Below are 15,244 nucleotides of genomic sequence, written 5' to 3'. Positions count from 1 at the left end.
TTGTCTACTGGTTCCACCGGAACTGGGACCATTAATTACTTTAAGGTCTGTTGTTCAGTCTGAAATGGGTGAGTTCTCAAGGAACTCTAGTAAGTTTGGCCCCCACCCAAAAACCCAGTTGACAACATACATATGCTTTAGGACAGTTTTTGTGGTGTCAATTTTGACTACTGACAGGTCTCATGGGTTCTTCATAGTTGAGGTTGCTAGTCAAGTAACCTAAAGATAAATGAAGTATCACTGTATTTTTAAGATTTTTCTGAGTAACCCATATGTATTGAAATGGTTTTCATGGAGAAGTTTGTATTTGCATGAATCTTAAAGGACAAGTAGGTTTAAAAAATTTAAGTTGTGCAAGCTTAATAAACAGTATGAATAAAAGTTAGAAACTTTTTTAGGGGAAAGGAAAGTAGATTAGTTTGGGTGAATGGTGGTTCATGGTTTGAAGGGTATAATGTGGAAAAGTTAGATTGGTACCAGGTTATACAAAGTCTTGAAAACCAAGATAAGGAGGTTGGACTTTATTTGTTAGGTGATGGGAAATGATTGAAGGTTGAAGCAGCTAGGTGGCATAGTGGACCTGAATTCATGAAGACCTGAATTCATATCCAGCTTCAGACTCTTTAATAGCTGTGCCACCTTTGAGGTACCTCAGTTTCCTCATCTGCAAAATGAGGATAACAATAGCACCCACCTTGTAAGGTTCTCAAGAGGATGAGAAGATAATATTTGCAAAGCACTTTGCAAGTTTTACTTAAGTGCCAGGTATTGTTTTTAGTATTAAGTAAGGGAGAAAGATGATGAGAGCTAAGTACTGAAAAGATTGATTTAACAGCATGTTCAGGATGAATTAAGAGGTAGGGAGCTGAGTTAGTAGGCTGTAGTATAATAGGTATCTCTGCAGTGAGATTTAAACCACAAGATAGTAACAGAAGATAGATGGAAGTAGTGAAGAAAGGAGATTTCTGAGGTAAGAGTTAATAGAATGTAATAAGTTTTAATGACTAAGGCATTGATTACGGAGAGAAAGGAGGTTCCATTAACAGAAATATGGATTCAGAAGTAAGAACAATGATGAGTGATTTTGCACATAATGAATTTGAAGTGCTGTTGGATATGTTGTGGTCAAATGGGCAGTTAGAAATGTGGTTCAGAGATAAAGTAAAGCAAGCAAAACCATGAAACAATATAAACAATGACTGCATCAGTGGTGGGGCAGCTAAATGATGCAGTGTTTAGAATGCCAGGTCTGAAGTCAGGAAGACTCATCTTTTGAAGTTCAAATACAGTCTCAGACACTTAACTAGTTGTGTCACCATGGGCAAGTCACTTAACCTTGTTTGCCTCAGTCCTTATCTGTAAAAAGAGCTTGGAAAAGGAAACCACAAACCACTATAGTATCTTTGTCCAAAAAACTGAAAAGGGGTCAAGAAGAGGAAACAATTGAAACTACTGAATAGTAAGAAAAACAACAATATTAGTAGAAAGAAGTTAGATGATGAAGTAGAGTGCTGGAACTGGAGTCAGTCTCGAATTCAGATTCAGTCTTAGATATTTGATAGATGTGTGTTATTTAAATCTGAAGTAAATAGAACTAGGAAAACCGTACAAATTATGGCTGAATAAATTATAAAAACTCATGTTGCCAACAGATACTTAAAATGTTTAACATTATCTAAATATTCATATATTTAATGTTTTTTAAGAACTGTACCAAAAGGAGTTCTTCATTATATAAATTGGTGGTCAGACTAATGAAAGTATCTTCTATTTTAGGAATTTTTAATTCAACTAGAATCTCTTATATTCACATCTGCAAATTATGTATGTGAGCAGACCACTATGACATGGAAAATGAGTTTTTTCATTAGGACAGGGCATTATAAATGTGCTTGTTAAAACAGGAACCTTCCTTTTCAAGGAAAATATATGATGTTAGGATAACAAAAATTAGAGATTTACCTGTAGCTTGATAATCAGCAGTTTCCTGGGCTCTACTTTTTAAGTTTTTCTGCATACTCTGGTATTATTTAATGCTTCTTTTTTGCATCTTTGAGTAATAGATATGCTGCTTTTATGGTGTACTTTTAGTAGCAACATCTGGATTTGCCTATATTATATTTAAATTGCATAGGATTTTATTTGAAGGTTTGCGATAAGGCACTTCTGGAAGCAAGAAAGCAAATAAAAAACAGCCTAGTGAAGATTGGAATAAAAATGCTTATGTTATTCTGTTCACTGTTCTGCTTCTGTTGTCAGGATATGGGGAAGGGAGGTGGGAAAAACTGATAATATGGAATTGCAAACATTATTGGCACAACTTAAAGGGTCCTTTAATGGAGAGATGTAAGAAAAAGGTGTTGGCATCACAAATGGTAACCTGTTTTCTTTAAATGTTAATTGCCACCAAAGGAGTCTTGGTACCTGCTTATAAAGCTTGCATATAGCAAAAAAAAAGTTGTTAAATTCTATCAAACTAAAAATATACAATAGTACCAAATAATGTTATGAATCATTTAAAAAGTATTAAACTTTGATTTTGCAGGTGAATTGAGAGGTGTAGCATTTGTAAATTATAAACTACTATCCAGATAGTAACTGTTGTATATAAGAAATATACTTTTTAACTTCTCATTTCTTTGGAAAGGAATAAACATAATTACTACATGGCTAAATTTTAAGTGACTGTTTCAATGAACTGTGTTAGGGGAAAAGCATTAACAAATATTGTTATGACTATGGTGGCAGATTTTTCTTTATGCTACAATTTATCTGTTTTTAAAAGTTTAATTGGGGGATTAGAAGTACTGTAGTTTTTGTAAAAAATTATAGCCTTAAAGGTAATGCTTCTCACTTTGAAAATATCTCACTGATCCATTATGATTTTGACCTTCAGATATTTAAAGTTTTAGTAGATCCAGAACACAACCATTTTCTTACTCTTTTTTTTCTTTTTTTTTTAAACATTTTATTTGGTCGTTTCCATACATTATTCACTGGAAACAAAGATCGTTTTCTTTTCCTCCCCTCCCCTTCCCCCCCCCACCCCCGCCTTTCCCTCTCCCATAACCGACACATGATTCCACTGGTTATCACATGTGTTCTTGACTCGAACCCATTTCCCTGTTGTTGGAATTTGCATTATAGTGTTCATTTAGAGTCTCTCCTCAGTCTTATCTCCTCCAACCCTGTAGTCAAGCAGTTGCTTTTCATCGGTGTTTTTACTCCCACAGTTTATCCTCTGCTTGTGGGTAGTATTTTTTTTTTAGATCCCTGCAGATTGTTCAGGGAAATTACATTGATACTAATGGAGAAGTCCATCACCTTCGATTGTACCACAATGTATCAGTCTCTGTGTATAATGTTTTCCTGGTTCTGCTCCTTTCGCTCTGCATCACTTCCTGGAGGTTGTTCCAGTCTCCATGGAATTCCTCCACTTTATTATTCCTTTTAGCACAATAGTATTCCATCACCAACATATACCACAATTTGTTCAGCCATTCCCCAATTGAAGGGCATCCCCTCATTTTCCAATTTTTGGCCACCACAAAGAGCGCAGCTATGAATATTCTTGTACAAGTCTTTTTCCTTATTATCTCTTTGGTGTATAAACCCAGCAGTGCTATGGCTGGATCAAAGGGCAGACAGTCTTTTATCGCCCTTTGGACATAGTTCCAAATTGCCCTCCAGAATGGCTGGATCAATTCACAACTCCACCAGCAATGAATTAGTATCCCCACTTTGCATCCCCTCCAGCATTCATTACTTTGCATAGCTGTCATGTTAGCCAATCTGCTAGGTGTGAGATGATACCTCAGAGTTGTTTTGATTTGCATCTCTCTGATTATAAGAGATGTAGAGCACTTTTTCATGTGCTTATTAATAGTTTTGATTTCTTTGGCCGAGAATTGCCTGTTCATGTCCCTTGCCCATTTGTCAATTGGAGAATGGCTTGATTTTTTGTACAATTGATTTAGTTCTTTATAAATTTTAGTAATTAAACCTTTGTCAGAGGTTTTTATGAAGATTGTTTCCCAATTTGTTGCTACCCTCTTTTTTTTTTTTAATATATGGTAGGAATGAAAAAAATCTGCTTGAGTTTAATCTTAACTCTTGTGTCTTGCAGTTTGTTTTTGTTTTGAGTCATGTCTCTAGGAAGGCAGAAGTAAATAAGGTATAGCAGATAAAGAGCTTGCCCAGGAATCTGGAAGACAGAGTTAGGGTCTTTCTTCTGACACATTACTTATATTACCTACAGGCCTGTTATTTTTTACACTTCAGTGCTCTCTGGACTAGTCCTATCAAAACTGAAAGAGAAATATATCCTTATGGGCTTCTTTAAAACCTCTTAGAAAACCACAAATTAACATTATCTATGATTTATTCTATTTTTATTTGTTTGGGTAAGCATTTCCCAGTTACAGTTTAATGTGGCTTAGATGACTGTTTTGGAGACTTTGGCCTGACATCTCTGCCTTAGACTCCCTTCTAAAACTAAATTTCAGAGCTTGTGCCAGTTTCTTCATGGAGAACTCCAGATATCTGTGAAATTTCAGATTTATTCCATAATTTGTCCACAGTTCTGTTAATGTTTTTTCCTTGAAAATTGGGTTTCAGTTGTAATGTAATTTGTGGAAATGATAAAGTAGCTTGACAAATTATGATTTCCTAAGCACCCTTGAGCACTCAGTATATATTGAACTAGGTAAAGCTGTTAAAAAAAAAAGATAAGAGCATATACAAGAGTACCTCTGTTCTATATATATATATATATATATTTTTTTTAAACCCTTAACCGTCTGTCTTAAGACTCAATACTGTGTATTAGGCAGTAGAGTGTTATGGGCTAGGAAATGGAGTTTTAATGACTTGCCCAGGGTCACACAAATAGGAAGTATCTGGGGTCATATTTGAACCCCGGACCTCTAGTCTCAAGAGGTGGCTCTCAATCCACTTAGCCACCTAGCTAGCTAGCTCTGTCTACTGGTTTTTGGTTTTTGGGGGGGTTTTTTGGTTGGTTTGGGGTTTTGCAAGTTTCAAGTTTGCCCTTGCCCCCTGAGAACTCAAAGGGAAGAAAGTCCCAAACTCACCTGTTTCAGACTGAACAATAGACTTTGAAGTGTTTGGTGACCCCTGTTTGGGTGGGACAAGTGGACATAGTTAAATGCTTAAGTACCCTTTTTTGTCTCAGTAGCTTCTCTCTTTGTATTAAAGTTTCTTCCAGGTAGCCCAGCCCCTGACTTGACCCTTTTCTTTTTGTATACATTGTATCACTCCCTGATACCCCAGCTGCTGGCTGCAACCTCTTTCCCAAGTCTGCTTGCAACCCATCAATACATGTTTGCTGTACCTCATTCCCCAAAAGGTATAAAAGATCCCCAAGTTCAATTATTCTTTGGAGAATCATCTAGCACTGTGTGATTTTTAAATTTCCTCCACCTTGCTTGGTCTAGCACCCAGGAATGTGCACACCCACACTACAAGGCATGTGCTAGCTAATGACAAATCAGAAACAACTAACGGCCGCCCCCCCCCCCCCACCCCGTCCTAAGCCAAGCTTGAGCTACCTTTGGTTTATGTGAGATGCAGGAAGTGAGGTAGAGAACAGCCTCTGGGGTTCTTGTCACTTACTATATAACTGTAATCCTCCCAGAGATACTATCTCCAGGCACCAGGGTTCAGATTCTGTATAGTGTCTTTGGCTCCTGGCTCTGATAGCTGCCTCTTCTTTTCCTTGGGTAAAAATATCTTCCTGTTCCTGCTCTAATCCATTCTCAAACTGTCTTAATGATTTTCCTTGAGCATGGGTCTGACCCTGTCAGCAACACTCCCCATTCCATAAACTCCAGTGGCTTCCTATTTATTGTATCAAATCAAATTTAAAAGAAAAATATTTTTTGCTTTTAAAATCCTATTTAGCCTAATTCCTTCCTACCTTTCCAGTCTTCTTATATATATATACTTTCTTCTCCATACTCTAGTCCAGTGAAGCTGGCTCCTGTGCTTTTACTCACATACCATTTTCACTTGTGTGCTCTGTCTTTACCTCTTGGCTTCCCTGAATTCCTTCAAGTCTCCCCTTAAGTTCTACCTTTTATACGAAGCTTTTCCTGATTCTTTTTAATGATTATGCTTTCCCACTCTTGATTATCTCTAGCTCATCTTGTATATATTAAGCTTCTTTTTAGAGTTTGCATGTTGCCTTCCCTAGTGAACTCCTTGAGAACAAGGACTATTCTATTCCTTTCTTTATTGAGTACTTAGCACATGGAAAGCACATAATAAATGCTAGTTGATGTCCTTTCTCTTTACAATAAATAAGTGTAATTCTTAACTTAATTTTCCAGGTTTTCAATTCTTACGATTTTTCCAAATATTTATATGATACTCCCAGCATTCAGGAACATAATAGGTAATTTGCTGTTAGTTGTATAACTTATACAAGAAATTTATAAATGAAATTTTCGTAAAAACATTGTTAAATTTTAAACTTTCAGTACCAAATGTAGAATTGCATTTTCCCTTTTTCTTTTAAACCCTTTACCTTTCATCTTAGAATCAATATTGTGTATTGGCTCTAAGGCAGAAGAGCTGTAAGGGCTGGGCAATGAGGGTGAAGTGCCCAGGGCCATACAGCTAGGCAGTGTCTGAAGCCAGATTTTGAACATCTCACCTCAGTCTCTGGGCCTGGTTCTCAATCCACTGAGCCACCCTACATTATTTTTCATGAAGATTTTATATGTGGCCACAAAGCACAGTAGAAAGACTCTTCTAGTTTCCAGAAGCCTCTCCCAGTATATCACACCCTGCTTCTGAGGAGCGAACTCAGGACCTTCAACTTTTGAGACTGACACACCATCTACTGCACCAAAGAGTCACTAGGCTTTGGCTTGGGTTTAGTCCCCATCTGAAGTGGAGTGTTATTCACCTGAGGGTCCATTATGCAGTCTGAAATTGCTAGCCTGGGATTCTCATGGGAACAGGGAAGAAGTACAACTTTGGGGTCTCCAACTTACAAAATCTAGTCCTGAAACTTGGAAGGGGTTCATCAGATCTTACAAGGCTACAAGTTCGGGGTTTCTAGATTCCATGTTGATGGAAGAAAAAGGATTTTATTTTTCAATTAATGAGTGAATAGAGGAAGATGAAAAATTGTTTAAGCTGAATGGGTAAATATAAGATGTATAAAAAAACCAAATTGTATAACAATGAATGACTAGTGTTTACATATACTGCTTTAAAGTTTGCAAAGCACTTTAAAGATATTATCATTTCATCCTCACTACAACCCTGAAATAGGAAATAGAATAGAATTTGCTCTGTGAAGTACTAAATACACATTGTGGGGAAAATTCTATTAGCAGAAATGTAAATAAGAGAAACAAAATTTCCAAGCCAAAAAGAAATAGGTTTATTGAGAGAGGACCAGTCTCACAATAAAGCCAGACTTGGTCAAGACCAAAGACTCATAAGAGGGCCTCCTTTATACCCCAAAGACTAGCACAACTTATATACCATTTAAAAAATAATGAGAATAAAAATAACTCATGATACCAGTCATTAGACTTTGATAGCTGCGGAATGCATTGTGACTGCCTAAACACTCCCCCTTCACATTACAGTAGAGGAGATGATATACAGTGGTGTAAGGGTGCTAAACCCTACATCAGGAAAGATCATCATGTGTCTAAGATGATCAGTATACCAGGATGGAGGGGAGATCCTGAACCTCAATCTGAGTGAAAAGACAGTCATATGATTAAGGCTGAATAATGCTCAGAAGGCTAGGTTACAAGTTCAAGATCATATTCACTAAATGATGAGTAACAATGATTAGATAAAACTGAGGCTTATGCTAACAATGATTATATTAAAATAGTTATTTACTTAATTCAGACCTTAAAATTTATACTAAAATAATACTAAAAACAGTACCAAACTCCTAAGGAGCATTATAATGTTAATCTACTTATGCTAACAGTATTTAATTATCATAAAATCACAATTATGATTACTGCTAACATTAAAGTCTGATCCTCATAAAAGGGGTAGGGGACTTCTCACTCACATACATAAGAGGCTTCTTAGTAGACCATTAAAAAATGAATAATGGTGGTCAGAAAAATTAGGGGAATGGCTAACTTCTGTGAAATTAACTACCTTTTTTTTTTTTTAAAGGAAATGGCCCTGAAGGTTAAATGAAGCCAAGAAAACATATGAACAGAGTATTATTATATATTTTGGGAAGAGCATATCAGGAAGTAATTGATCAACTGTTTTTGGTAACCAGTCATAATGAAGAAAATCAGTCTTAAGACCTTTCGGAAGTCTTTCAACTTGAATAAAAGTAAGGAAGAGAATGATTTTGTGGTGGTTCAACAACCATCGCTAACCACTGACTTTGGAAAAGATGATTCCTTGTTTAGTAGCTGCTATGGTAAAGATTTGGCCAGCTGTGAAATCAACAGTGAAGATGAGAAAAGTGGAAAAAATCGATCCAAAAGTGAAAGCTTAATGGGTACATTAAAAAGGCGACTTTCAGCAAAACAAAAGCAAAAAGGCAAGGGCAGCCCACCATCTGTGAACTCAGCAGATGAGGATACCTTCTCCTCTTCATCTGCTCCAATAGTCTTTAAAGATGTAAGAGCTCAAAGACCATTAAGGTCAACATCCCTTCGTAATCATCACTATAGTCCTACTCCATGGCCTCTTCGTCCCACAAACTCAGAGGAGACCTGTATCAAGATGGAAGTAAGAGTCAAGGCTTTGGTTCACTCCTCCAATCCAAGCCCAGCACTGAATGGTGTTCGAAAAGATTTTCATGATTTGCAGTCTGACAGTGTGTTCCAAGAACAAAACAGTGCATTAAAAAGTACAGAATCTCAAAATGGAGACCTGCATCTTCACATCGATGAACATGTGCCTGTAGTTATTGGACTTATGCCTCAGGACTACATTCAGTATACTGTGCCTTTAGATGAGGGAATGTATCCTTTGGAAGGATCACGTAGTTATTGTCTGGACAGTTCTTCTCCCATGGAAGTGTCAACTGTTCCTTCTCAGGTAGGAAGGAACTCATTCCATGAGGATGAGAGCCAAGTAGATCAGGACATAGTAGTTGCCCCAGATATCTTCGTGGATCAGGCAGTTAACGGCTTGTTGATTGGCACCACGGGAGTCATGTTGCAAAGCCCAAGAGTGAATCATAGTGATGTCCCTCCACTCTCACCATTGCTACCTCCAATGCAGAATAATCAAATCCAAAGGAACTTTAGTGGACTGAATGGCACAGATACACATGTGTCTGAAAGTATGCGTTGCCATTTGAATTTTGATCCTAACACTGCTCCTGGAGTTGGAAGAGTTTACGACTCTGTGCAAAATAGTGGCCCTATGGTTGTGACAAGTCTTACAGAGGAACTGAAAAAACTTGCAAAACAAGGATGGTACTGGGGACCAATTACACGATGGGAAGCAGAAGGAAAATTGGCAAATGTGCCTGATGGTTCTTTTCTTGTTCGTGATAGTTCTGATGACCGTTACCTTTTAAGCTTGAGCTTTCGCTCCCATGGTAAAACACTTCACACTAGAATTGAACACTCAAATGGTAGATTTAGCTTTTATGAACAACCAGATGTAGAAGGGCATACTTCTATAGTTGATCTAATTGAACATTCAATCAGGGACTCTGAAAATGGAGCTTTTTGCTATTCACGGTCTCGGTTGCCTGGATCTGCAACCTACCCTGTCAGACTGACCAATCCTGTATCACGGTTCATGCAGGTGCGTTCATTGCAGTACCTATGTCGTTTTGTAATACGTCAGTACACCAGAATAGACTTGATTCAAAAACTGCCTTTGCCAAACAAAATGAAGGATTATTTACAAGAGAAGCACTACTGAAAGTTTATGGGAATCTTGCATCTTGCACTTTGGGAACAAGAAAAAGAGATTGAAATACAGTTTACAAACTTTCATTGCTATCAAAATCTTTTGCTGCCATAACTATTTCAGTTTTATGTGTAAACAAGAGTATGCATTTGTTTTGTTTGGGTATGGGGCGGTGTTGGCAAGGTGTCTTAGATTTATTTTTTTCTTTTAAAAGGAAAAATCTTGAGGTTATTAGAAGTGTGAAATCTTTCATCAATGTGCAGAATAATCACAATGTGAATTATCAGATTATCCTTAGTTTCCCCCAAATCCTTTGCTGCTATCCACTGTGATTTTTATGCATTAAAAAGCACATTTCATGTGTATTCAACCATAAGTAAAGTTGAATGAAACTTGTCACTTGTCTTTTTAAAATGACCCATGTTCAAAAGATAGTCTTCAAGAAACCAGTACCAAAAAAATGAAAATTGGTATCTCAGAATATATTATATTCTTAAAAAGTACTCTTAATTTGGAATGTATAAAATTATAAAAGTTTTAAGGTAAATGAAACATAATAATGCAGCATCTTTTGAAACAGTCATTTTTTTTGTTAATTATCTCTGAGTTTTTATTTATCTTTTGGTTCCAAAAAGTTGAATACTTAATTGCTTCCATCTTCAACTTATGGTTTGCCTGTCTTGTCAAAAATGGCATTCCTTTTAAAAATCTTGAAAAATATGTAATTACTAATACAGAACATGCAGCCTCTCCTTACTTAAACATGGGCACAAATTGGCATAACAAACTTCACTATGAAAGTAGATCTATTGAAAGAAGAAATACTGCATAATAATAGATTACATAGTATAGTCTTTGCCAGCATCCATTTTTATGTTACCTACATTGGCCTCTGATAAAAATGTTTTATATATAATTTAATTTGTTTGACATTTTCTTGGTCAGAACTTGATTACACCAATTATTCTTGTTAATTTGATTCTATTTCAACTCTAAAAGTGATAAAAAAAATTTTAATGTACCATTTTGTAGAGAAATATTTTTTTCACATGTAATTGTGGAACGGTGCTTGATTTACACAGAATTTCATTAGATGATAAACTCTGTGGGAAGGGTGGAGTGTATGTATTTAAGAATTAGCAAGCCCTTGTCAGGAGTACTGAGGTCCTAATGCTTCCCCATTTTTATTTCCATTTGGAAAGTGTTTTATAAATTCAGCAATCTGGGCTCAAAGAATTTAAGTAGCATTTGCTAGTAAGTCAATTTTTTTTCTCTTAGACCCTATACTACTCTGATATGAAATTATACATTTTGTTTAAAGAAGACCAGTACTTAATTATTTTATGTAGTTATATTTTACTTTGAGAAGTTCATCCCTTTCTTCATAGATGCTTTAATGTCCAATTCATAGCAAATCAAAAAATTTTCATTATTCTTAATCAGTAATGATGAGAATTTCTTTCCCTTCCTATTCTTTTTCCTTCAATTTGTAATGACTTTTGTTTTATCATTATTTGGTGTTATAATATACTGTTCTGGAATTGCTTAAAATAAACTTAATTTCTTTTCCAAGTTAAAAAGCTTTTTAAAGGAAAACAATGCATTATCAGATGAAGACTTGGAGGCTTTTCTCTTGGTATTAAGCTATCATTTTTCTTCCTCCTATTCCCATTTACTTGTAGAACTTACTGACTTTGTTAGTCATCTATTTATCCTGATTTTTTTCTTTGCTTTTGGAGAATCAGAACTGGCAAAGATTTTACCCAGAAAAGGCACCATGCTATTTGGCTTTTACTTGGAGGGAGAGAAGGATAGTATTTCATTTTTGTGGTATCGTACCCTTTTGGGAAGAAGCCTCTTTAATTTTCTTTAAATTGTTTTTCACTTAATAAAATTGAATTAATTGTAATTCAGATGTTCACTATTAGCCACTGGAATTAAGAGTGATAAAATGATATTGAAATTATGCAAAATACTATTATGGTGGATTGTTTTCTCCCCAGGGACTGGTTTTTAAACATCACATTTTAATTGATGCAAAAGGCCACATGCTGAATTCCTGTTGATGGTTGGCTTTATTGGAGAAATAATGCAGAGAAATTCTTTAGAGAAATATTGACAATGCCTTCCTCTTAAATAAACATTTTCCCATCTTGCCACAAAGATTAGACCCCCTCAGCAGATGTACCCAGTAACTTTTGGACCACTCTTGTATTTCAATTTGGTTACATGGAATAATTTCGATCATAGTCAAACGTCTGCATTTTGAAATGATTTCATATATTTTACTCTGTTTAAGATGTGGTCATTGAATTCTGCATTCAGTGTTGTTGTTTTGGCTTGATTTACCTGAATGTTTTATAGTCCTCCTTTGTGTTTTTGGAAGACAAGTAGTAATAGTCTTCTGATTCATATTGCCACTTGTTGATGTGCTTTCACATGTGTCCTTAATATAAAAGAATATTTTAAAGTAGTTTTATCCTTAAAGCTGTCCTAATTTGAAATTACTGTAACCTACCCATAAAATTAAAAACATGTGCCAAGAAATTAATGTGTAATCATAAACATGGAGATGAGTGCATTGCAGCTGTTCAGTCATTGTAGCTTGAGGTAGCACAATATAACTAAGAAGGTTGTGTCTGTGATGTTAAATAAAGGAGGCTGGTTGAAAATGGTAAGATAAAGCCATCAGTCACCCAATTATTGGGCTTGCATGATGCAGTTTTACTGACCACACACATTGACTGACTTTTGGAGGACTGTATTAAATGATGACTTGTGTGTCATATAAGCATAGTCCAAATTTATGCCAACAAAACTTGCTTATGAGAAGGAAGTAAATAGGAAAGTTGTGTCTGCTTTTGCCAGTAATAAAAAATGAGGAAAAGTGTATCTTCACAAAACATGTGAAATGACAAAAGCTATTCTCAGACTTATAGTACATTACTATGAAAAATGAAGAATAACAGAATGCCATTTAAAGTACTTGAAAATATCTTTAAAAACAAACCACAAAGGAAAAAATTTTCTTATTCTGGTGCAATACTCTTAAAGTTTAGAAGGCAAACTCTTGGATTAGGAAATGATTATTAAAAGTAAAATAATTTTGATCTAGAATTTTGAACCAGCCATTTACATCAACCATCTTGCTCTTAAAGAAAATAATGTGCCAAAAGGCTAACTTATTGGAATATGATGAATACTGTAAATTATACATTAAACATTACTTTATAATTGCTGAGCCAGTATTATTAAAACAGGATGGAAATTAGTAAAGTCTTAAGTAGGGAATGAATATGCAATGTCTCAATTTTGCTGGTGCCACAAAAGTCTAAATATTTTTCTTAAGATCACTGCTTTCAGAAATACCAATTTTAAAATATTGTATATTTCATAGTTTTCATAATAAGAGATATTACTTTATGACTGATTCAGAAGAATAATTTTTATTTTAATCCTAACTGCATTTCATAGTATGTGAATTATGAATTTGAAAATGGAATTACACTACCAGCAATAGATAGTATTGGTGAATACACTAATAAGGAACAATCCCCTGTTCCAGGAATAACTTTTAAATCCTAAACTAAAATCATTGGTACGGTAGTAATCGCAAATTTGGTTTCTTTTAATACTTTTTTAATCCTGTAAAGAATGTTTTTATAAACATCCTTTTTATTAATAGTTAATCATAACATGGGAAAATGTTGTGTAGTTGCTCTATCTGAAAAGTGTTCCAGACTCTACACCCACAGATCATGAAAAATTCTTATAGAATTTTGTATTAAGTATACATGTTGGGTTAAAGAAATTTTATAGTGGTGATGGAGTGCCATGAAATTAATACTTGCAATCCAGATTGCTGTAGTTTACACTTTTCTGTATGTTTCAAATCAGGTGTGTACCATTTGTACTAAGCACACCATAGAATGAGAATTATCCAAAGTCCATTGATTTTAATATGTGTTTTGGTTTGTAAACAAAATTATAGTAATTTCTTGCACATTTTTGGAAAATAATTGTATAAGAACTTATGTATCTGCTTATAGATACAATGTGTAAATAAAAATTTCATTCACAAAATAGTCTGCTTAGTATTCTATATTTAATCATCTGAATGAAGGAAATTTTGAATTTAATTTGTGTGGTTGCCCAAATTATTTCTGAATGTGTCCTGATCAGGAAATTTACAGTCAGGAGATGAATTCAACTATGTTTTTATTTATTAATTTGTATAGAAAAATAAAAACATAATTCAACATAAGTAAGCTAATTATGGCAGCTGGATGGCTTAGTGGACAGAGCACTTGGCCTGGAGTCAGAAAGACCTCAATTCAAGCACTTCCTCAGACACTTACAATCTCTGTGAACCTGGACAAGGCAAACTACTCTTGTATCTTTGCCAAATAAAACCCATGTGCAATATCAGCATTCTGTGGTCCATGTGATCATGAAGAGTTGGACACAATTGAACAACAACAAAGCTTATTATTGCCTTTTTTCATAATTATGTATTTTTTAAACCTTTAGGTTCCATCTTAAAAATCAATACTGAGTATTGGTTCTAAGGCAGAAGAGTGGCAAGGGAAAGAGAATTGCGGTGAAGTGACCGGCCCAGGGCCACACAGCTTGGAAGTGTCTGAGGTCAGATTTGAACCCAGGCTCTCCTCTAGGCCTGGTTCTTTACTCACTGAGCCACCTAGCTCCCCCCCCCCCCCCCCATACTTACATTTTAAATTGAACTTTCAAAACATTTTGTTACCTCTTATAAAGGAAAAATAAATTGAAAATATTTTAGGAAAAGGAAAATTTTATTCACTGAAAGAAGAAAAAACAGTTGGGTTTTTTAGGAGTCTTTCAGAATTTAAGGGTGAAAAAGAGTTGGGAATCAGTTGAACTTGCTCTTATACCTTTTAACTTCCTCCACTGAAGTCTCATTAAGTGAGGAGTGAACATAAATAGCAAGAAGATTTGGTTTTTAAAACATCTATGTAGCAAAATCCTCACTGATTAATTGAGGAGAAGACAAAATGGATGCTAGCCTGAGTGAATTATGTTATGAATTACAGGACACTGAAATATAACCTATTACTTTCAAGTTGTTTAATTATTTCTGACCCTTTGTGATCCCATTTGGGATTTTCTTGGCAAAAATACTCAAATAGTTTGCTGTTACCCTCTCCAGTACATTTTATACCTAGTTGTGGAAGTAATGCTCCCATAAGGAAATAGTGAGGTTGAGACTAGAACCCAAATCATGTAACTACAAGTCCTGTCTAGCAGGAATTCTTAACTTGAGGTCTATAAACTACTTATTTTGCTATTTTAGTATAATTGATATATGTATATATGA

The 15,244-nt window shown here is 35.2% G+C and overlaps 1 protein-coding gene across 1 annotated transcript in view; it reads left to right on the top strand.

Moving 5' to 3' along the window:
• Positions 1–13,974, top strand: part of SOCS6 (suppressor of cytokine signaling 6) — a 69,931-nt gene extending 55,957 nt beyond the window's left edge. The window contains exon 2 of the mRNA XM_007487784.3: positions 8,179–13,974. Within this exon, the coding sequence (XP_007487846.1) occupies positions 8,296–9,903 (1,608 nt within the window). The 5' untranslated portion in view covers positions 8,179–8,295 and the 3' untranslated portion in view covers positions 9,904–13,974. The remainder of the gene's footprint in view (positions 1–8,178) is intronic.
• The last annotated feature ends 1,270 nt before the right edge of the window (positions 13,975–15,244 follow it).

Source organism: Monodelphis domestica, chromosome 3, assembly GCF_027887165.1.
Source record: "Monodelphis domestica isolate mMonDom1 chromosome 3, mMonDom1.pri, whole genome shotgun sequence".
In the NCBI taxonomy this organism is placed as follows: Eukaryota; Metazoa; Chordata; class Mammalia; order Didelphimorphia; family Didelphidae; genus Monodelphis; species Monodelphis domestica.
Note: the sequence above shows the minus strand (reverse complement) of the source record. Positions and strands in the feature narration are given on the sequence as shown.